At 38.8% G+C, this 22,756-nt stretch overlaps 1 protein-coding gene across 2 annotated transcripts in view; it reads right to left on the reverse strand.

The window, feature by feature from the left end:
* vps13c (vacuolar protein sorting 13 homolog C) overlaps positions 1-22,756 on the reverse strand; it is an 81,173-nt gene that overhangs the window by 30,475 nt on the left and 27,942 nt on the right. Inside the window, exons 22-52 of one of the 2 annotated variants that reach the window (XM_062549525.1) lie at positions 22,200-22,317; positions 21,396-21,525; positions 20,875-20,944; positions 20,487-20,587; positions 17,999-18,149; positions 17,725-17,801; positions 17,538-17,597; positions 17,184-17,331; positions 16,728-16,844; positions 15,990-16,093; positions 15,482-15,649; positions 15,102-15,137; positions 12,252-12,556; positions 11,083-11,239; positions 9,693-9,944; positions 9,439-9,595; positions 8,613-8,692; positions 7,921-7,980; positions 7,655-7,814; positions 7,439-7,558; positions 7,215-7,318; positions 6,947-7,114; positions 5,774-6,078; positions 5,456-5,594; positions 5,025-5,163; positions 4,806-4,936; positions 4,560-4,720; positions 4,032-4,285; positions 2,478-2,701; positions 2,040-2,132; positions 237-599 (exon numbers count right to left, since the gene is read on the reverse strand). In XM_062549525.1, coding sequence (XP_062405509.1) covers positions 237-599; positions 2,040-2,132; positions 2,478-2,701; positions 4,032-4,285; positions 4,560-4,720; positions 4,806-4,936; positions 5,025-5,163; positions 5,456-5,594; positions 5,774-6,078; positions 6,947-7,114; positions 7,215-7,318; positions 7,439-7,558; positions 7,655-7,814; positions 7,921-7,980; positions 8,613-8,692; positions 9,439-9,595; positions 9,693-9,944; positions 11,083-11,239; positions 12,252-12,556; positions 15,102-15,137; positions 15,482-15,649; positions 15,990-16,093; positions 16,728-16,844; positions 17,184-17,331; positions 17,538-17,597; positions 17,725-17,801; positions 17,999-18,149; positions 20,487-20,587; positions 20,875-20,944; positions 21,396-21,525; positions 22,200-22,317 — 4,652 coding nt within the window. The remainder of the gene's footprint in view (positions 1-236; positions 600-2,039; positions 2,133-2,477; positions 2,702-4,031; positions 4,286-4,559; positions 4,721-4,805; positions 4,937-5,024; positions 5,164-5,455; positions 5,595-5,773; positions 6,079-6,946; positions 7,115-7,214; positions 7,319-7,438; positions 7,559-7,654; positions 7,815-7,920; positions 7,981-8,612; positions 8,693-9,438; positions 9,596-9,692; positions 9,945-11,082; positions 11,240-12,251; positions 12,557-15,101; positions 15,138-15,481; positions 15,650-15,989; positions 16,094-16,727; positions 16,845-17,183; positions 17,332-17,537; positions 17,598-17,724; positions 17,802-17,998; positions 18,150-20,486; positions 20,588-20,874; positions 20,945-21,395; positions 21,526-22,199; positions 22,318-22,756) is intronic. The other variant, XM_062549526.1, reaches the window with a different exon arrangement.

Consider the following 22,756-nt stretch of genomic DNA (forward strand, 5'->3'; position numbering starts at 1 on the left):
TAAGCCGCATTGTGTATAAACCACAGGACAGTGTTTTATGCAAGTTAAAAGAAACAAAACCATATTAACACCATAATAACTCCCCCCCTCTATTAACCTCATAGCTGAAGAAACTTTGCAAAATCAATGTATAAGCCGCGGCTAATAGTCAGGAAATTACGGTAGTAATAATTTTTTGAAAGGAAAAAGCAGAAGGTACTGTAGCAGTGTGCTTACTTCTGCTATTAGATTCTCACCTCTAGAGTCATGTCGGCATTGAGCTGCAGCTGTGAAGTCCAATTGTGTGCGTCCATGGTGAGAGAGGACTCTGCCAACAAAAGCGGCACAGTGCGATGACCTAGCCCAGACTCCAAAATCAACTGGACAACTTTCACCTGAAACTTGAAGTTCTCGTCTACATGCTCCTTAGCAACAACAAAATTCTCAGTCATTTCCTGTGCAGGGTCGACCCCCAGGAACCAGTAGTTGCAGCTGTTGATATCCATGACACTGAACAGTTTGCTCAAGTCAGGTGCACATTCATCACAAGGCTCAGCTGGTGCCTTTAGAGTCATGGCTGTAGATATTGTCAAAACTGTGTTTATGATAACTGGAGAGATCTGGAAATTCAAAGAAAACAATGAAAAGAAACAAGGAGGTAAAGAGAGGAAGTAAACAACAGCTGGAGAAAAGCTGTCTACATTTGTGCATTCATGTCAATGGCCCCTGCATCTGCCTAAACTAGGGTTTCTCAACAGGAACGTTCGGACAGTGTTGAGGGGTGTGGTGAACGAGGTAGCAGGGGGGCACTCGGGCACAAATGGGGGGCGTTAATCAAAGCTTAAGACAGCAACAGACCTGCAACAACCTGTATGCATTTTGCGCATTGGCACATTGTACGCATTTTCGCATGAAAATACGCCAGTACGATATATCATTGTAGAGCATGTGATTTAGAATCTCCCACAAATCAATTAACTTACATGTAAGGAGTGAGAAAGAAAGACAGAGAAAGTGACAAGACATAGTGATAATGCATAGACATAGCAGTCATTACGCAAAATATGCCTGCCAAAGTAACACAATTGATGGGCTCCAAAATGCTTATAAGTTGCCAGTTGGTCGTAATGACCTAACCTTCTGGCAACCTTCCTGAAATGAAAAACAATGGTTCCATGCCATCCTTGTGGGGCTACATGCCCACCAAGTTTCATGCACCCTGGTCTTTCTGAGTACCGCAAATCCTTGACGGAAAATTACTCATGCGAAAGAGAGCAATGAGCGGCAGCCCGATTGAAAGGGCACATACAGGTCGTGGTGGTTAAGAAAGGCATGTAGTTGTGAGGTCACCACTCTTTCCAGAACCTTGGCCAGGAAGGGGAGTTTGGAGATAGGGCGGTAATTTATCAGTGATGTTGAAATTTGTTTTTTTGAGAATGGGTGCAACTGCAGCAGTTTTAAGGGCAACAGGCACATCGCCAGAGCTGAGGCAGGTGTTTACAATCAATATGATGGGGTCAGCTAGGGAAGTAGCAGAGGCTTTAAGCAGAGGAGTGGGGGTAGGGTCGAGCTGACATTACGGGGAGATGGACTTAGTAATGATGTCAGTGAGAGTGAGGGAGTCAGTAGTGGTGACATGGGAGAGCTGAGGGCTGTTGGGAATTTTTTAGTACCAAAGTGATCTGGAAACGCGGTCAGGATGCTGCAAAATCAGGAAACAGGCATTATTCTTTACAATGATACAGTGACACACCAAGGGAGGGACATGGCCTCACCAAGAGGCTTCACCAATATCTCTGCTGAAACAAGGGGACATCCTTGATTTAAATCTCGCTTTAGGCCAAGGCAGGGTGTGGGGATGTGGTACATTGGTGGTCTACCTAACGTTCAGCGCTCAATGTTGTTTAAAATAATGGTTGGGGGCTGTTGCTCAAACAAGGTTGAGAACCGTCTGCCTAAACACACTGTTTATAAAAACACATCCGATCAAACTTCACAAACAAGAGTGGAGGAGTGGATCGCATTTTTGAGGGTACAAGGATAGAGATTTCAGTTCTTACCTTGATGATCACCTCCTCTATATCCACAGACACATGCACAGGACCGTTTGCCTCCATTCTGCCATCCAGCACAACTGAACATGGATGCAGCACCTAAAGACGTATGTTGTCAGCAAGACTTGCAAGCATCGACTAGAATTTATAAATGTTGAACTACTCTATAGAAAACACTTAATTTAAGAATGCATATGACAATGCTTTTTGCTGTGACTACAATAGGACAGTGAAACTATACATACACTATGTGAGTTCTTATGACTGTACAATCTTCATGTTACTCATTTCTATGCATTCAAAAGATTTTTGAATGCAATTTTTAATGAGATTTTGTGTATTGAGGAACCATGTGAACTATTTCTGCAAGCAATTTATACAGCCAGGATGGTACAGACAAATTTTGGTACAGTGATGTCATGTACAGTATTTGTCTGGCCCTACCGTTGAGACAGCCTTGTCCTCCTGCTTGCGTATGAAAGGACAGGCAAGCAGCTGCAGGTCCCTGATATTGGATGACAAACTAAACACAGTCCCGTCTGACTTGAAGTGGCAGTCACCCTGGAATGATGCCACCAAAGATGGCGCTTGAGCACATGACTGATTGGCCACAAACACGACTTCGGGGTCCACAACAACGGCATGGATGTAGGTCCTCTGCGTACACACTGGGGGGAAGCACAAAACTATTAACGCACAACTCATTTGCATTGACACCTGAAATACAAGACTGAAAACCATAAAAGACCTTTTAGTGAGGTTTTGCAAATTTTGATGAAATTGATCACTATAAAATATCAATAAGCCACTTGAAAATACATCAATGAAATAAATAAATTGATTCTCTTTCTTTCTCCTCTCCAGAGATTCTAATCACGAATCTCTATCAAATGGCACTTTTAAACAGTTTTCCGGCTGCACAACAAAAGGGGAAAAGACACTTGATCTCCATGAATTCCATAACCCGTGGGAACCCTAAACTAGACACTGTCGATGCCTTGGTCAGGATCATGTTCTTGAGCACCTTACAGCAACACAATACAGCATACAGCAGGGCTGCTTGAGCTCCTTCAACACAATACAGCAGGGCTGCTTGAGCTCCTTCAACACAATACAGCAGGGCTGCTCGGTGAGATGAGGTGGAGACAGAGCTGGTGTCCTGGGTCATGGACTACCAACCTAGACTGTGTGTGTGTGTGTGTGTGTGTGCGCGCGTGTGTGTGTGTGTGTCTGTGTGTGTGCGCATGTGTGTGTGTGTGCTTGTATACATGCATGCATGCGTCAGCAGCCAGACCAACAGCTACCCCATTTCTGCTGGACAGCTGAAGCTAAGCAGGTATGGGTTTGGTTAAAGATGTCACTATTGCAATGCTTATGCCCACTGATGAATTCCATGACATTCAAATGTTCAGATTTGAATACATCAAGGCCTCATTTTCACTTCAAGTACAAACGTTTTGCCAACTTGCCAAGTAACCAGGCAGCCAGAATTCCTTGCATGAACAGTTGTTCATGCAAAATGGTCATTCTTAGTGATCTGAACATGATGTCTTTCAGGTTATGGTAAGTGACTCATAAGCAATTAGAATATTGTCATTATTTCACATAAAACAGGAATTTGGTGTGCTAATGAATGTAGCAACTGTGTATTTATTGTACCTTACTCTCTCACAAGCCTAAACAAAAAGTACAGGCACGCTTAAGTGTTAACAGTATATGCTTTGAGCACCCTCTCTCTAAGATTAGGCACTATAAATATTGTAGCACTAATCTATTTGTGTTATGCAGTGGTGCTCACATTTGTGTAAAAATGGTGCTCACAATGTCTGTGTAAAACACTTTGAATTATGACTACATGACTATGTATGATACATTGAATGATGACTACAGTATGTGTGTGTGATACTATACAAAATACATTTTACCTTGACTTTGACTATCAATGTTTATTGTGCACTGTCCCTGTTGAAATAAATAAATGTTATCACATTGCATTACCTGACTGGTTGTGTGCCGCAGACGTGGCATCTGATATGGGTTTCACCTGAAGCTGCATAGCCTTGTCAACTTTAGCAGGTGGTGTTTGGGGCATAGCCTGGATGAAAAAGTCTGCCACGGCCAAAAGAAACTCCATGCTGGCACACAAATAAAGGTTTTGCAGAACAACTACCACCTTTCTTTCACTTGTGTTCTGCCTGTAAGTCACATCGATCATGGCATCAGAGCTGTCCTCATCTCGCCTCCCCAGCATTCTGTAAACAAAGCGGAGAAAAGACATGCAATATTGCCATTCATTATGCTCTGATTGACTATGGTTGCTATGATATGATTACACTATGACTGCTCACAAATCATGTTCTTTGAAAAAAAAAGTTTGATAAACGAACACTGATTCTTCTGTGTTGTGTTGTGTTGTGGTCTACAGGGTGGTGCTTTGACGCGATCAAAATAATCTTGTCACGTCACAAACACGAGTACCTGATTCGGGCCTCAGTCTTCTGGATTCATCAGTATCTCTATACATACCTAGATGTGACTCGTTCACCAGTGGTCCTATGGTCATGCAAAGTGCAGCTCTTCAGAGCAGTAGATATTTCCAGGCTGCTATCTGACAGCACTCTCCCCTCTGCTCTCATCTGATGGAGTGTGAACTCTCCTAAAGGCTGGTCCATGATTTGCTCTGATGCCTTTGTGGATATACAAATAGAAATGTAATCCCCATACATTAAAAAAAAAAACAAAAAAAAAAAACGTATGGATACAAAAATATACCTTTTGAGAGCGGCTGCCAAATAGCACCAGCCCAAGAGAGGTAATATTAAAGCTGAATTTTAGTGTCTCCTTCGTCTCTCCAGCCAGCTCATCAGTCTCTGGCTCTTTGTTTGTTTGATCCACACACACATCTAGTCAAACATTAAGAACAATATTACCAATCACATGTATTACTGTACTTACTTTTACATCAGTTTACTGTATATCTCTACTCGTTACCTTTTCTTGTGCTATCCTGTTCTTTGGCGCTGTTGTGTTTGTGATCAACTGTCTTTTGAATGTCTTCCAAGTTGACTTCTCCTGTATTCTCCATCAGAATACTTAGAGCCATTTTAAGATCCTCCTGACTCAGTGATACCTATAATCAAAGAGAATATCACACATATGAACATACATCCATGTGCACGCACACACACACACACACACACACACATGCATTGAATACTCATGTCTTTAAATATTTAATGAATATGGTATTGCTGGGTGTGTACTGTACATCAGTGTCAGTACAATTTCCAAAAGATGATTTTGTATTTCTCTTTTTTAGTTAACTTTAGCCTGGGTTAAAATACTTATTATCCTCACTGTATAACCTATAATTCTAAGGGGAACATATTTGTAAATAATGTACTGTATGTGTGCATGCATACCTTCATTGGCTTGAGGTCACCGTGTATTTGCACGGCTGGCAGATTCAGATACCAGGAAGAGGCCAGGTTGCGCTGCACACTCAACACCAGGTTCACAGGTTCCAATAGCTCAGTACTGGAGTCCTGATCCAAATGCACTCTGGTAAAGCAACAAACAAAATGCACAAGCACACACGCATTAAGTCTCAGGATTATGCATACCTGAATATTTGCCAGGAGTATGAATCATTTTGTTCCTGACAGAATCTGAAAATCATTCAAAAACACTTTTCCTTCCAAAAATCACAGAAATTGCAAGTACTGTAGCTCCGTTCCTACCTAGAAAGTTTAAGCTGTGTGAGGTTCACATTCATGTGCTCGAGTACAACAGGGAGGGGATCCTCTTCCACAGGCAGCAAGCTGAAGGTATTGTCAACTGTGATGAGGCCCAGGTCAACCAGCAGGGCATTAGGGGACAGTGAGGATTGAGGAATAATGATGACAGGGGCCTTTAGTTTGATGTCCAAAGACACACGGACACTTTTCTGAGCAAGATTCCTCACGCTGCTGGCAGCTCTCTCTGCTGCATGAGTAGTGGCAACAGTCAGAGCCTCTTTTGCCGTTTGGAAGTGATTAGAGAAGTTCTGGATGGACAGAGAGAAAACCAATAGAGGTTACACAACAGCTATGGCTTTAAAGCAATACTTTACAGTACAGTACACTCACTACACATGACATTCAATGTACTGTAACACCTAAAATCCCAATTCAGGCCATTGATTTGCCCCTAAAAACTCTCTGAAATGTCTGAAATATGTTACTCAAAATTATATAGAATTTAGTTTAGAAGTTTCATGAAAAAAAATAATAAAATGGTTTGGATGAGACAAAGAATGCTCTCCCTGTGAGGTAAGATTGAACTGTCTCAGAAAAGTGGTGTCAAGTCAACACATATATCTATCTACTACGATATTATAATAATCTGAATCAAAAGCCATGCTCAGGTTGAGAAGAGCAAGTGCAGGTTTTGTGGTGTTCAAGGTAATTCAAGGTCAGGGCTTTGAACAAACCCATGTCAATCCTATGATGGGCTGATAATTGGTAGAATCTAACCTGAACCTAATCTAATCCATCCCAACAGGTAATACCTTGGAATTGCATTTATATTAGTATAATGCAACTAATACCAACTAATACTTGGAATAACATATTATTAGTAATAGTATTATTAACAATAATAATACTAATACTACACCTACTATTACTACTACTACTACTACTAATAATAATAGTATGTGTTATGCTTGTGCAGATTGTGCTCCTGGCTACCCATTTGAGTTGAGTCTGGTGAAGAGACTCTTTGTGTTAATCGGCACCTTTAACATTACATCAGGAAATCCCATTCTTGACTCCCAAGCCTATTGTTTCTCAATTTTTGACACACATACACACAAATTCACATCGACAAAGAGAGAAAGAGAGAGAGAGAGATAGAGAGAGAGAGATATCTACCAGAAGTGACATGGCAAACTTGTGGAGATAGACCCCCTGGATGCAGCCCACAGACAGCTTGACACAGCCATCCATCTTGGTCACGTCAGCATAACCAGAGCCTTCTGTAGCCTTAGGAGTCAAGCTCATTTTGAAACTGAAAACTTCATCTCCAGCTATGGAAACAACCTTTAGGAGAAAATAAATAATTTAATGTGCACCATAGGAAAGCAAAATAGATGAGCAGTGAAAAAACGAAATTTAGAACAATCTAAGAGCTGTGATTTGCCTTGGTGTGCCGTGTGTTGGGATCCACATTCTCTACGATGAAATCTTTGAGACTGGTAGAGATGTGCATTTCAGACTGCTGCTTCAACAGTTCTCCTTGCAGACCTGAGATCACAAGCGCACAACACACTGAATTATCTACATCTCATACGTCACCCAATTGTCTTTCCATATGTGTTACAATGTAGGGTTTTTAATATTGTAGTGTATTTGAGTACAAATTACCTTGAATCCTGACATCTGCAATACTGCAGCTAAGGTCGCATAACAAAACGTTAAATGCCCCAAGCTTCATCAAGATCTTTAGATCAATCACACCATCATCAACAGGAGATTCTGAAACTTCTTTACAAACATACATACAAATCAGTATTACTGAGAGAGAGAGAGAGAGAGAGAGAGAGAAAATCTTTTGTAAGTATACATGAGTACATTTCCTACCAGATGTACTGCCATTTGCTTGTGAAGCAACACTCTGTCTGGTCTCTATGTTAGCTGTGACAGCGCTTGTTGGTGAATCGATCATGACAGATGAGAAGTAGCTCATCACAGAGAGCAAAGCCTCACTGTGCAGTTTCACATCCAGAGACGAGAATAAGACCTATGTACAGTTGTAGTCAGATAGATTGAACATGCAGATATTAGGGGTGATGTCAACACTATTCTGCTTTTTGGTGATATCATATCACAATTCCAGTCTTACTTACATGTATTATTTGGTTAGTGTTTTTATAGGTGGTTCTGAAGTTTGGCCCATTCGTATCAGCCTGCAAAAGTCCAAATAGCATTATTGATATTGATTGAATAAAATGAGATAAGTTATCAGACAAATGCCAATATTCCTATGAATGTGTAGCAGTGAAAACTGTTGCAAAATTGTTCCCATCTTCTTCGGTATTAGAGGTGAAATGCATCAAATCTATGCACATTGTATTGCTTTTATGTTAAATTCTCTGTCTAAAACAGTTTAGATGCTATACAAAATGCAATGATCTACAAAATGCAATGATCTACAAAATGCAATGTTCTACAGAATGCGATAATCTACTACCATATACTGTACAGTATAGTATAAAATATAATTTGAATGTTCAGAGAATCCAGAGAGACTTTGGTACACACGGGACAAGGTTAAAATAAATATAGGGTAGCAGTGGACCCTTAGGTGGTACTGCATAGAAAAACAGACCCGATTCCATACAGGAAAATCATTGTGTCCGTCCAGAAAAACATCCAACAATCATTAATCTATTAACTTAGTTTGATGCTAAATCCATACATGTTGGTGGAACCTTTACCATTTAAAGAAGATTAATTTACATTACATTACATTACATTACATTATTTGCATTTAAACAGAACCCACGCAATCATCATACACTATATTGTACATAGTTACCTTGACATATTGCACTTTGAGAAGTTCTGTTCCATACTCTGCAGTAGAGGTAACAAGGCAGAGAGGTTCTCCATTTACCTCTGCAGTGGAAAAAAATTGTATCAGTAACACAGAACATTGAAAGATAAGATGTTTTTACCAAGGACATTTATTAAGAGTTAAAACTAAAATGGCTTAATCATTCACAATCATGACACTATAAACATAGTCTGGTATGCCAAAATCTATTTCTATTTTTTTTCTAGCCATTACATCAAGGACTTCGAAGCTGTTATTTAAGATTTGCATTATGGCAATGGTTGCTAGTAGCCTGGGTGTTTCCATGCTGCTTTGCGCGCAATTTCATCCAAACTGCAAAGGCAGCCTGGAAACTACCACCCTCATTTTTGCCTGAGATAGGGGACCAATCACAGAACAGGGGAGAAAGCAAGACGATGGTGAGCTATGCACAGACGCATTTGATAGACATCCGTGGCGGCCAATGAACGGATCTGGGCATTTTTTTCAAATATGAGAAAATGAACGTTTGGTTGCCAGACCACGTCTCATTGAGATGTGGTTGCGTCAGCCAGGCTAGGTTGCTCGGGTAATAATGGTGGTTACCAAGCAACATTGAGACGCAACTACTATAAGTTTTGTGTACTGTAAGTTGTGGTAGCGCATTACTAAACGAAATACGGTCACGGTGTATGTTCGTATTTTAAAACAGCATTGAAAGCGATTTAGCCAATCATAATCAAGGACAGGAACTATCCAATTTAGAATACTACTTTATATCCTTTGTCCATATTTACCCTTTGGTGAAGCAGTCTTGCAACAGACTTACCTAAGAACTGTGGACACCTCAAAGAAACTGCTTGTATATAAGTGGTGGCACACAAGTCATATTTGCGCATTGTCATGTTGATACCAAGTTGTGAAACATTCAAGTCTAGAAATGGACTCTCAATTCCCTCATGAGACTTTTTCAGTCTGAGTGTAACCTGAATGAAAAAGAAAGAAATAAAAAGCTTGTCTTCCCCCTCAAGCTTAAAATCAGTGAGAGGAAGTCTATAATTAGCGACTGTCTGCATACTGTACCTCCTTGATTTCAAAGTTGAGCAGGATGTTAACTGTGTTTTCTCCATCAGTGATTAACTGCTGATCTCCTACTTCTGATAATGTCGAAACAGTCGTTTCTTCAGTTTGTTTACATGTCATCTCCTCATTTTGATGACACTTTGTAGCGGCAGTGGGTTTATCTACATCAACAAAACGACTGCTGGTTTCTTCTCCAAAGTTGTCCATTAAAATCTTTGTTAAAAGACAGAAGTCTTCTTCCCCCAGACAGATCTATAAGATAATGCCATTCATATGAAACATACTCTATAACACTATTTTATGTGGCAACAACAATCACAACAAAAATCAATGGAAGTGGGATCACTAGGGTTCAAACAGAGCAAATTACAGCAAAAACAACTTTGGAGTTAGGATTTGTTAAAGGGATAGTTCGGGTTTTAAGACACGAAGTTTTATGGGTTCCCCGTCAGCAACGTTGTGCATCAGCACTGACTTACCCCGCAACAGCGTCCTGTGAGCCGAGATCCAGCCGGTTTTTGATGCTGAAGAAAGTAGTCCGGCAAGTTTCTGGGGTCACGAAAGTAAAGTGTTTTTCTTCTCAAAACCATATGCGTTCAAAAGAGTGATATATTTGCACCACAAAAACGTTGTCCAGGAAAAATTCAAACCTCGTTATCACTTACTTATTTTTCGCGATTCCTATCACTGCGCGCTACTGACAGCTGGACAACGTTTTTGTGGTGCAAATATATCACTCTGTTGAACGCATATGGTTTTGAGAAGAAAAACACTTTACTTTCGTGACCCCAGAAACTTGCTGAAGAAAATAGTCCGGCATCAAAAACGATCAAAAACCGGCTGGATCTCGGCTCACAGGACGCTGTCGGGGGGTATGTCAGTGCTGATGCGCAACGTTGCTGACAGGGAACCCATATAACTTCGTGTCTTAAAACCCGAACTATCCCTTTAATGTTTTCAATAATGCTTTGGAAATGTTTTGAAATTTCAGGAACAATTAGAATTTGTGGTCAAGCAAAAGAAAACATTATTTGAAAAACTCAGAATTGACACTCCCCATTTTGTGTGAGTTTAGGTCCAAACATGTGCTGTTCATGCCAATTCAATCATGCTTTTTATATAAAACTTGGCCCTGAAATTAATATTCCACCAACTAATCTTCATATGTCTGACTTGGAATAATGTTTGTATTTGAGGTCAATTGTATTCAGAAATCTGAGCAATTCAAAAACTTACAACTACAAAGTATTTTTTCTATAGTTATACTGTACAGTATTGGAGGTACAGTATATATATATATATATATATATATATATATATATATATATATATATATATATATATATATATATATTATATTATTTTTAAATGTGAATATGTGCAAACTCACATTCATAGCATTGAGACCTCCTTTTATCTCCAGTCCAGGAATTTTAGAAAACCAGGTTGAGGAAAGGTTGCGTTTAACCTGGAGCTCTAGATTAATGGGCTTCAGAAGGTCAGTCTCAGCGGCCATCTGAGAAGGTGTCAGGCTTTTCAGAGATGTCCTATGTGTCATACAAAGGAAAACAAACACAGGATGTATAATTAAGGTTATCGACTTTTAAACTCGTGGTTGTGAGGTTTATAGCCTAAAAAATATCCCCACGACTTTAATTGCCTTCAGTTTTCGAATTACAGCCGTTGGGACATCCTTTACCAATCCCGTCATATTGCTTTTATACAACAGTTTCATTACCAACTGACTTCGTTTAAAAAAAAAAAAACGTGTTTTCTGTCATTTATTTTCAACCTCATTTACAACCTGTCAGCCACCTTCTCACTCCAGGGTGCCATTATGAAATCGCTGCTCTCTCCCTTTGAATGAATGGAAAGTGCATGTTGGATAATTGCAACATGCGGAGTGAATTCGGTTATTAAGTGATGATTTAACTCTTTCCGGGTCCAACGGCTTTCAGACTCACTTGTTTCTCCATAGACAATAAAATAAACATTTTTTTTCCTGCTATTCTGAGTAGCCTTTAAGAAATGTTTCATCTTACTGACTTGTTGCCTCAACCTAATCAAATCCTATGTCACACAGAAGCCTGGACGTTACCCTTGAATACATGTATATCATCTGGCTGGCAGCTACAGTAAATACTCTGTTAAAGTTTAGCGATTTTGTTTTACGCTCGCTAAAACGGAGGTGATGATAACAAAGTTGCAAAAACCGTCTGGCTGCTAGTAAACGTCTTTTCACGAAAAGAGAGGTTGAGCCCGTGACATCAGACTTAAAAAATGATTCACAAGTCCTGGCACACTTTCACTCATGAGGACTCTGGAATGGAATACCTCTCAGAAAATAATGAAAAGTTCGACTGGATATAACTGTTGTATAAGGTTAGTGTAAGCTACTCCTTTAGATTTTTTTTTTTCACAAAGGAATTCTCTTAATCACACAGATTAATTGAATTATCTTCACTGATCCCAATCACCATAAAACGTTTTCTCATTCAAATTCTAACAACCTGTGGATTAATTTCATCACAGCATATTTCATTGTTTTTCTTCATGTACCTGACCAGTTTGAGTTGGGTAAGTTTGATTTCCATTGTTTCCAGAAGTGGAGGAAATGGACCTTCATTAGCTGGAACCAGGCTGAAACAGTTGCTCACAGTAATGAGTCCTAGGTCAACCAATAATGCATTATGGGAAGTAGAAGACTGGGGAATGATGATGAGGGGGGCTTTGAGTTTGACATCCATGGACAGGCGAAAACTCTTCTCAGCAAATTCCTTCATGCTGCTTGCTGCCTTTTCCGCTGCCTGAGATGTCGCTGCAGTCAGGGCTGATTTTGCTGCCTGGAAGTTATCCACAAAAATCTGAAGAGCACACAGTATACCGGAACATGTTAGCCAAAAAGTTAAATACGAAATACAGTGTGGAGCACATGTATTTGATACCATGCTAAAACAGGAATATAAAATCATCATTTGACAATTGATCTTAATGCCATAATTCAAAAAATGAGTAAAAATCAAACCGCCAAGGACACAAATTTTCTTTGTGATTGAAGAATGTATCGTAAATAAATAAATGTTTTCCTTAAATGCTAAGGGAAGGAAGTATTTGACCCCCTACAGTATGTAACCCTATGGGAATGTAACACATAGGGTTAACATAGGGGCAGGCAGATTTGCTTTGCATCAAACAGGCTAATAGGCCTACTGGAAAAAGCACCATGCCAATCTCTAGCTATGGTGAAGGGTATGTGATGATGTGGGGCTATTTTAATTCCAAAGGCCAAGGGAACTTTATCAGGATGCATAATATCCTGGATCCATGAAATAGCTGGCCTTAAAAATTAAAAATCTGCCTGCCCCTATGTTAACCCTATGTGTCAAATTCCCATAGGGTTACATAGGGGTTCAAATACTTCCTTCCCCCTAGCATTTAGGAAGAACATTTATTTATTTACGATACATTCTTCAATCACAAAGCAAGTTGGTGTACGTAGCGGTTTTATTTTAACTCATCTTTTGAATTAAAACATTAAGATCAATTGTCAAATGATGATTTTCTATTCCTCTTTTTAGGCAACTTTAGCATGGTATCAAATACATTTTCTCCTCACTGTATAAAACGTTTCAAATTGTGGAAAATGCATATGTGACTAGATGCAACGTGCTGCATAAAATGAGACTCTGATGACAATTGTTTGACGTTCCATGATGCTTTAGATATTCAATCAAAAGCTTTGGCAGATGCAATTCATACATGAAAACCATTCCAAATCCATTCAAATCTACTACACATTAATTAGTGATAGAACATGCACTATGGGGCTCCAATGAGATCCATGCTGGGGAGGAAAAATATTTTATGTTGAATTCCAAAGATCACATAAGATACAGTGTGGAGCACATGTATTTGATACCATGCTAAAACAGGAATATAAAATCATCATTTGACAATTGATCTTAATGCCTTAATTGGCATTGTCAATTGATGATTTTATATTCCTCTTTTTAGGCAACTTTAGCATGGTATCAAATACATTTTCTCCTCACTGTATATATACTAAAAATATGTATGTATATATATATAAGAAACACCATATTACGCAACCTAACTGCAGAGATCTCATTAACTGTGAACATCATTCAAAATGGGTATGCTAATAAAGTTACCAAAACAAATGCAAATGTAATGACTGTTGGCTTATCAGCTAGCTAGTTCATAACTGGCTACAAGTGGTGTAACAAAGACATGGTTATGGAAATATTGGTGCTGTTACAAGTTGTTGCACTGGCTGGCTTCAATCCACAGTTTTTTTAAAACGTGGTGTTGCAGTAAGTTGCTTCATAGAATGTTGTAGCTTGTCTCATCGTGAATCTTTGGCGTAAATTGGCCTTTAAATCTTCACAATATAGGATCTAGAACAAACCATAGGGACCTTAGTGAGAGTTCTGAATGACCTACTGTAGTTATTGTACCTGAAAGTGGATGCATTTCAGCATTGGTTCATATTAGGGATAAAGGCCACTGAGATGTAACATGGAGATTAATAGGGGAAAAAACATAGCAGAGGTGATGGACAAAAAAAGTAGCAGAGGTAAGGATAGAAATTATAATCTTACATCAAGATCAAAAATTCTAGTTGGTACTGTTTTCAATACAAAGAAACTTACCTAGCGCTTTCTCATAAAATAATTTGACTTAATTTAAGAAAAGTGTGACTTTTTTTTAAGACGTCTTATCCTGAAAACAAGCTAATTTGGCTGTGTTGGGATTTTTCTTGATAAGACTTAAAATAAGGGCGCATTCACACTAGACCACACTAGACTTGATGATTCGATTAATTTTACTAACGTGAACGCAGTCTACTGAACCCGGGTGTGGACCAGGACCCAGACCAGAGTCCGCTAGAAAACAGTGATCTGGGGTATGGTTTGTTATACTGTAACTATGGAGCAGTTTGAATGCTATCCCTTCCAATACCTGGAAATAAACTTGTCGTTTTTGCAACGTTGCTGGGCAAATTGAAGCTATAGTGTAAACGGACCCGGGTGTGAAGTCTTCTTAAATTAAGTTAAAATGATCTTTCGAGAGTGCTAGGTAAGTCTCTTACGCATACTAAAAACAATACCAGATAGATTTCAATATAATGATCTTAATACAAGATTACTAACACTTGCTTAGATTTCATGTTTTGCAGTGCAGGCGCCCCTGTAGCTATGAAACCAGCTGTTTCATAGAATGTGGTCATAACGCAGTTGCAAGAAAAGGTGAAAGACTCTAATTTATAACTGAAATATATGTGAGTGATTCTTGGAGTGTCTATATGGGTGACAGCCTGATATACTGTATCATCACAGGATGCAAAGAAATGTTGAGTCTGCACAGAAGCAAATGGTAAATTAGTACCTCATGGGGAGAACAACATTGAAAGCTAAGGAATCCCTGAAAGGAACATAATAAACAAGAGACAGAAAATGGTAAAGAAATTGTAGGTGCTGCTGCCTGAGCCCATAGATGTGGCAACCCTTTATAGCACTGGCTAGAGGAAAATAAAGTATAAATAAATGTTGATAAAAATTACAAAACTATTTTCAACCCAGTGAAATACAGATGACAATATACTATTTTGTAAGTGAAATGCACATCTTAAATATATGTATCAGAGATACTATCCATCCATCACCAGAACTCACATCAGAAATAAAAAAAATGTCACATACAAATATGTATGTTCAACATCAGTACTAATGTTATGTGTGATTGTGTATGTGTGCATGTCTTCTCACCAACAGAGACATAAAAAATTTGTGCAGATACACAATCTGGATGCAGCCCATCCTGAGAGTAACCTTTCCATCGACCACTGAAGTGTCTAGGTAGCCCTCTCCCTCAGTAGAATTGGGGTAAAGACACAAATTAAAGCTGAACACCTCCTCTCCAACAATGGAGACCACCTAACAAAAAACAAACAAAGCAAAAGGGCATTTCATGATTAGTGATACAGTTGTGACATATTAGTGATAATTAATCTAACTTAAAACATTTTGATAACATTTGTCTATGATTTCTTAGTTATTACTTTATCTATTTTTACTTTATTACTATTATTTAATAAGAATTAGACTTGTCTATCTTAAAGAGTCTTATCAAGACAAATTTGCTCAATGCACTGGCAGCCGAATTTGCTTAACACACTGGCAGCTACTTTTGCTTGTTTTCATGTTGAGACATTATTAAATAAGTCAAACTCATATTAAATGAAGTTTTATTTTAGACACTAATAACAAAAAATACCCTTTTATGGAGCGTTTTTGGAGCGATGTCCATAACGGCAATATCCTTCAGCCTAACAAACACATCTGTCTTCTTCGAATGGACCACAACAGATGCATCAATTCCTGTAAAAAAGAATGCAAGGCTTCATATTTCAAACGTCTATATACATTCACATAGATCTATGTCTATACACTATAATAAAAAAAAAATACTAGCTTCCACACAGCAAAAAAATAAAATCTAACCAAGTTAGTAATCTTACACTGCAAAAACTATGTATATAATACAATCTAATCAAGTGTAATTAATCTTATGTCAAGAGCTCTCAAAATATAATTTTTACTTAATTCAAGAAGATTTTTACTTATTTGGCATTGCAGGTTTACAAAGGCAAAGTAAAGCTAACGTTTTGCTTGCATAACCCACAATGTAGATCGGGGTAATGGTAGTTATCAAAGAAAAAAGAGATGACACTACAGGTACTTTTTTCATGTGAATTTTTTTTTAGGCCTCTTTAAACATATAGCGTCCCACCTTGACATGTTTACATTGTGTGAGCTAAAAATGACGACGATATTTCGTTTACTGGCTTTTGAAGCACTAAAATATCGTTATCGGTATTGGCTTTCGGAATCCCATAACGACTGGGCTCTAGAAGATATTGTGTATGAATAGGCCAACAAACTATTACAACACCATTCTAAGGACCACGGAAGCAAACACTTGTAGCATGAACATGAATATACAATACTGTACCTCGTATTTTGATATCAGCTATTTCAACTTGGTCATCACACACCCTGATTCCAAAAGATCCAAGTGCAGCGACGACCTTAAAGGCCACAACATCATCATCTCTGGATCCTTTCATCTCTGATGGAAAAAAATAATTCTGGTGAATGCTAAAAAAAACATCTTCTATCTCGAGGGACAGTTGATATTGAGTTTCTGAGATGGACTTTCTTTCAAATGTTCACAGAAGTTTTATTCCCTAATCTTTTGTTCAAACAATATGCTGCAGTTCACCTTTACATTTAATGTTTAATAACACACAACACCAAACAGCAATGTTTTTATAGCCCTTTTTTACTCTTTAATGTTTTACAAGAGGTGCCAAAAATTATAGCGGGCACATGCTTGAATGTGTGACTACATTATGTGACACAATTTAACTTTATCTATTGTTCTATATCATACAGCTACAGTATTTACCTTTCTTTTCCATGTCTTTCTCATTGCGACTCTTCTCTTGTTTGTCTCTGCCTGTCTTCAGCTCCTCAGGCAGGGCAGAGCTTAAACAATCTATGCAGGACAGCAGTGCTCTGGTGTGGAGGAGAAAATCCAGAGAGGAGAACTCAACCTGAACACAAAAATACACATATGCACAGGAAAGATGCATATTAACACTGCCAATTTTACTCTTATATTAACAAAAAAGAAAGATTGTATAAAAAAAACAAGCAACAAGCAATTAACAATCTGCACTATCCACTTCACCACCACTTCAAATCACAACCAGTTACGATGGTTTATCTAAATATGCTAAACACACTTTCATGGATTTACCTTGAGTGTTTGTTCAGTGTTCTCAAAAGTGTTTAGAAAATGTGGTCCATCAGGATCAGCCTGCAGGTCACAAGGCACAAAAATCAGCATCAGTATAACAACTAAATCAGTATAAGTCGAAGAAACAGGCTTTAAAATAGTGAGTGTGCGTGCATGCATACGCGTGCATGAGTGTCACTTGGCTTACTTTGACAAACACTACTTTCAACAGATTGTCATGGGCATCAGAGGAACGGATCAAATGCAGCGGCTGATTGAGAGAGTCTACAAAACAACACAGTGTGTGTAAACATTTCTATAGTTACATACATGTTGTGTGTGTGTGTGTGAGTGTGTGTGTGTGTGTGTGTGTGTGAGAGAGAGAGAGACAAATGTGTGAGTGTGTGTGTGTGTGTGTGTGTGTGAAGAAAGAGAGAAAGAGAAATAGAGTGATAGCATATAATTATGTGTGTAAAGTATACCTGTAATTTCACAGTGATCCAGGCTGACCTTGTGCAAGTATGATGTAATATCCATGTCATATGTTCTAAGTTTACCCTCAGCACCAAGTTGACAAACACAAGCTAAAACACACTGTTCCTTGGAGTCATCCCGTGTCAATTGCAGTAAGACCTAAACACAGAACAAATTCACACATCTGATATGTCTATATGGAAAAAACAAAATGTTTTTACAATGCACATTTTGTACAAGACATGTTGTGCAAGGCACGCTTGCATTGAAAGTATTGATCGAGACACTTCTCATTCACTTTCAGGGATTAAAGCAAAAAAAAATCCTGAGCCTGAACTTTTTTAGACTTGTGTATGCGACTCTATACGACACTATGTTGGTCGATCGATTGGAAACCGGTTGACTTTTTGGAGTGTTTGCACACGACACAGGCCTTGTTTGTGATGTTGGACCCCAAGAAAGGCCAATAGGTGGTAATAGTAGTCCAACACACTACAATATGCTACATGTAGCATTTAGGATTTCTTTTTATATCAAGTTTTGCTGCTAATCTTTGTCTTTGACAGGTTACAAATTGACCTACAATCATAAGGTGTCATGTTGTCAGGATATGTGAAATTGGAAGGCAGGCATTTGAAGAATAAGATTTAGTTGCAACCATTTAAGTTAAGGTATTCAAAAAAAGACAATGATTCTCTTTCTAAAGAGTAGCCTAATAACAGTGTTTCCCACAGATTAGAAGGCAATGTGTGGTGGTCGCCTCATGTCTGACTTTTTATCACTTTGCTTTCATAATGTGAATTTATTTATTTAATGATTTTTTAACAAGATGTAAAGCACACACACACACACACACACACACACACACACACACACACACACACACACACACACACACACACACACACACACACACACACACACACACACACACACACACACACACACACACACGTAATTATTTATACATTCTGTATACTGACATTTCTGATATTCATAACAGCAAACTTTATGCAGCTTATAGCCTGCTATTCATATTACAACTCCACCTCTTAAATTCAGCTGTTTGATTGAAGCCTCAAAATATTGTAAACAAAGTAGCATAGTTGGCTAGTTTATCATACTAGCTGGTTGGACTGTTCAGTGTCCCCACGTGTGTTTAAGTTTCAAGGTACTGTAAGCTCATACTTTTTCTCCTTGGGACAGGCCCTTTAAATCTTGGAGTTGAAAAACATTGGTAGGCCTATTGAGATGGTCAGTCAACTTGAATGCATTGTTTTAATCAGATGTGTGCAGCATAGCCTACTAATGATGCTAACCGTATTTAACAATAATTCCGCTAGTCGTCTTCTGTGCGTCATTGCGTTCACGATTGTGAATGTTTTGTTTGGATTACATGTGCATGTCGAGGGGCAGTGTCCATTGAGTGCGCACGAGAGCGGGCCAAGGAGAATTCGTTTAGGCTACTTCAATACGGTTTGGTAAAGTTGCACGCATAGTCTACAAAATTTGCGGAAGAACTTATGCTTCCACCCGCAGCGTCAGGTGCATTAGTGCACGAAGGGGAGTCTATGTCAGCGTCAGACGCGGTGTGCACGAAGGGGAGTCTATGTCTGTGTCTGAATGTGTGTGTATTAAAGGGTGCGTGACGCGTGAGTGACAGAGAGGGAGAGCAGGGAAAGGAAATTCAGCTTAACGAATCCTGCGTGTTTTTCCAATAGCGTTAACAAATAAATAATATTTTAAAAAATGAACGCAGTCAATGGCCGCACGCCGGAATTCCGGCACGGTGCCGGAAAACTTTAATCCCTGCACTTTCCATTTGGCTTGGATTTTGTTGTGTTAATGCACATAACATTTCACCCATATGCATACATTTCAAAAGGTACTGCTGGAGTTCTTGGATCAAGCCGAGTACAACGTGCCCTAATACATCTAATTCCGCCAGGATCAGTATGGCCATATTTTGAAATGTTGGCGAAAGCAAAACCAGATTTTCAGAGGTCACACATTTTGTCTGGTCTTCATGAAACTTGATGTACATAATATTCAGATCATGCACCACAATAGTTACCAAAAGGATTTTTGATTTCTGAAAGCATTCACCCACATCAAATCAAAATCGGTCACAAAGATGCCAAACAGGAGGCGAGTTCATATCTCAGCAACACTATGATGTATCAAAACAAGTTGACCTGGGACTCCATTGAAAGGACACATACTGTATAATTTGCGGTGCCCATTGTTCTCTAGGGGTGCTGCTACTAGCAAAACTATGTTTTGCCATGTGTTTGACCTTTATGCCCAATGATGAAAAATGAGTTACAGTTGGAATCCTTGGATCAAGTCAAGTTCAACGCATCATATTTTACTGTCTGCTACCGTTGGTCAACTCAATTATGAGGAAATTTGCATACACAGAAAGCCCATACAAGAAAAAAGAAACAACCAACTATAACACAAGAAACTATAACAAAGAGTTGGTATTAAAAATACCTCTTTAACTTCAAACTTGAATTGCAAGTCAGTTAGCTCAGCTTTTGTCATTTTCATGAGATCTTCATCCTGAGAGGCATCACTGGTATCGTCCTCAAAGTCTACGGACATACACATACATGCACATCACAATCGTCACCAGCATCAGCAATACCAGTTTCACCTAGAGAGATTACAAAGGTCTGATTCCTTCAGCTAAAGTAGCATCTACTGTATAAATTACATAGCACATAAATGAATTACTGTACTGTAGCCTACACACAGTATGTCATACAGTCTGTGTTTTTTCAAACTGTGAAAAAGAATGTCCAGTCAAGTCGAAGTTCGACAACAAGTCAAAGACAAATTGTATTCAGTATATCCAAGTGTAATGTGTTTGTTACTTTACCTGAGTCAATGTCCAGAAAAGTAGAAGCATTTAAAATCTTGGCTGTGCTTGACAGAGGTGTGGCCAAAACCTGCATATAATTGCAGAACAGTCACAAAAACTACAGTACCTAAAATATAGGTTGGCAATTTGAGTTGCAAAGCTATGAACCGCATTGCCTATTTATGGATTTATGCACGCAAGTTGACATTGACATGATGATATGATCATTTTGGTTGAGATTAAAATCTCAATGACAAATGGGCATAGAATCAGCATTGGTTTATAGTTTATATTGCCATAATCATTAGAGCAATGATACATAATTCCCTAAAAGATATTGAAAAGTCATGGATTTAGGACTATGCCAGCCAGGCAATCATTTACAGGATAACTCTAGTCAAAATGCATCCTATGTGTTTTTGTGAATGCACCCGAGTCAAACTTTCCTTCGGAAGCACCACTTTTAAGCTTGTCCTTGTTGTTGTTTTCGGGTCAAGTGGTGTTTTGAATAGGAATGGTAGGGGAACTACTACACATACCTTCTTAGGAGATACAGGGGTATCCGCTGTGGATGGTAAAGGAATGCTTCTCAGGAGGTTGAACATGCCCTTGATCTTCTGTTCAGAGACTTTAACATGCAGCAGTGGCAATTCACCCAACAACTTGAACCTGTAATGGATAAACACACAAAATATGAATAATAAATTACAAAAAAACCATACAATAAATCTGATTGTGATAGCCATGTCATGTCCATGTCATGTCATTACATGTAACAAACTGGCACGTCTCCCCTATATGCATTCAACAATGGTGCACTGCTGCAACTGAATTAGCAGCAGAAAAGCTATAGGCCACAATCAAATTAAATTACACAATTACATCAATAAATGTGAAATGACGAGTTCAGTGGCCCAAATTAATTACATGCAATTTTGTAAAAGCATTTAGATATACAAATGTGACATACTTCATTTTGTATTTGTGTACTTTCAAATACACGTCTATTTGTACATATATTTTTGAGCATGTACAAATCTTTCTGAGGCAATTTTAACCCCATACATAAACTCTTAATAGGGCCAATGGCTCAAAGTGAGGAGACACAAATTTTGTTTGTTTACAACTGTTGGGGGACCTTGAGAGCAAATCTTCTTTAGTGCTTTTTCAAAACTGAGCGCAAACTTCAAGTTTCAGTCTGCTCAATCCTACCAACCACACCTTGCTCATTAGCATTTGTTCCCTCCTCAATCTAATCGTTCAACACCACAGTTACAGCATGAAACATATATTTCACTAAAAAGAGACACAGGTAGAATCAAAGTAACGATAAAATGCAGGACCTTGGCATCCTGCTGTCTTGGTCCACCATGCACTTGCTGAGCTGGAGGTTGAAATCCATGGGCTGCAATATGTGCTGGGGGGAGGAGCCTGTCTGATGGGCAGCCTTCCAGTTTTTGCCTGTGTACATTAAATAGAGCACACAGTTGACCATTTTGGATGGTACAACACTGGTCAACCCATTGGATACAAAAGAAAAAAGACAATGTGTAAAATTCAAAGAGCAATAGAACCCTAGCAAATAATTGCAGTGTCATGCCAATTGAGCACACCTCTTGTACAGCACAGTCTGGTTGGTGTACAAGAGACTACCTATAGATTATGCATTAGTCTGACTACTCAGACTAATGTATAATCTCAAAAAATTGAGTGTAGTCTGATAGCCAGGCTTACGATTAGATTCGAAATTAGACGATTACAATTTTTTCTCGTTTGTAGAGTGTCACCTGTACACTCTACAAACCCTTAGATGCCAGTCTGAAAGGAAAACATTGCAGCTGAAGTTTAGGTTCCAGCCTACATTCCAGTTATGAAACCGGGTTACAGAAGGAAAACACAA

Source organism: Sardina pilchardus, chromosome 11, assembly GCF_963854185.1.
Source record: "Sardina pilchardus chromosome 11, fSarPil1.1, whole genome shotgun sequence".
Lineage (NCBI taxonomy): Eukaryota > Metazoa > Chordata > Actinopteri > Clupeiformes > Clupeidae > Sardina > Sardina pilchardus.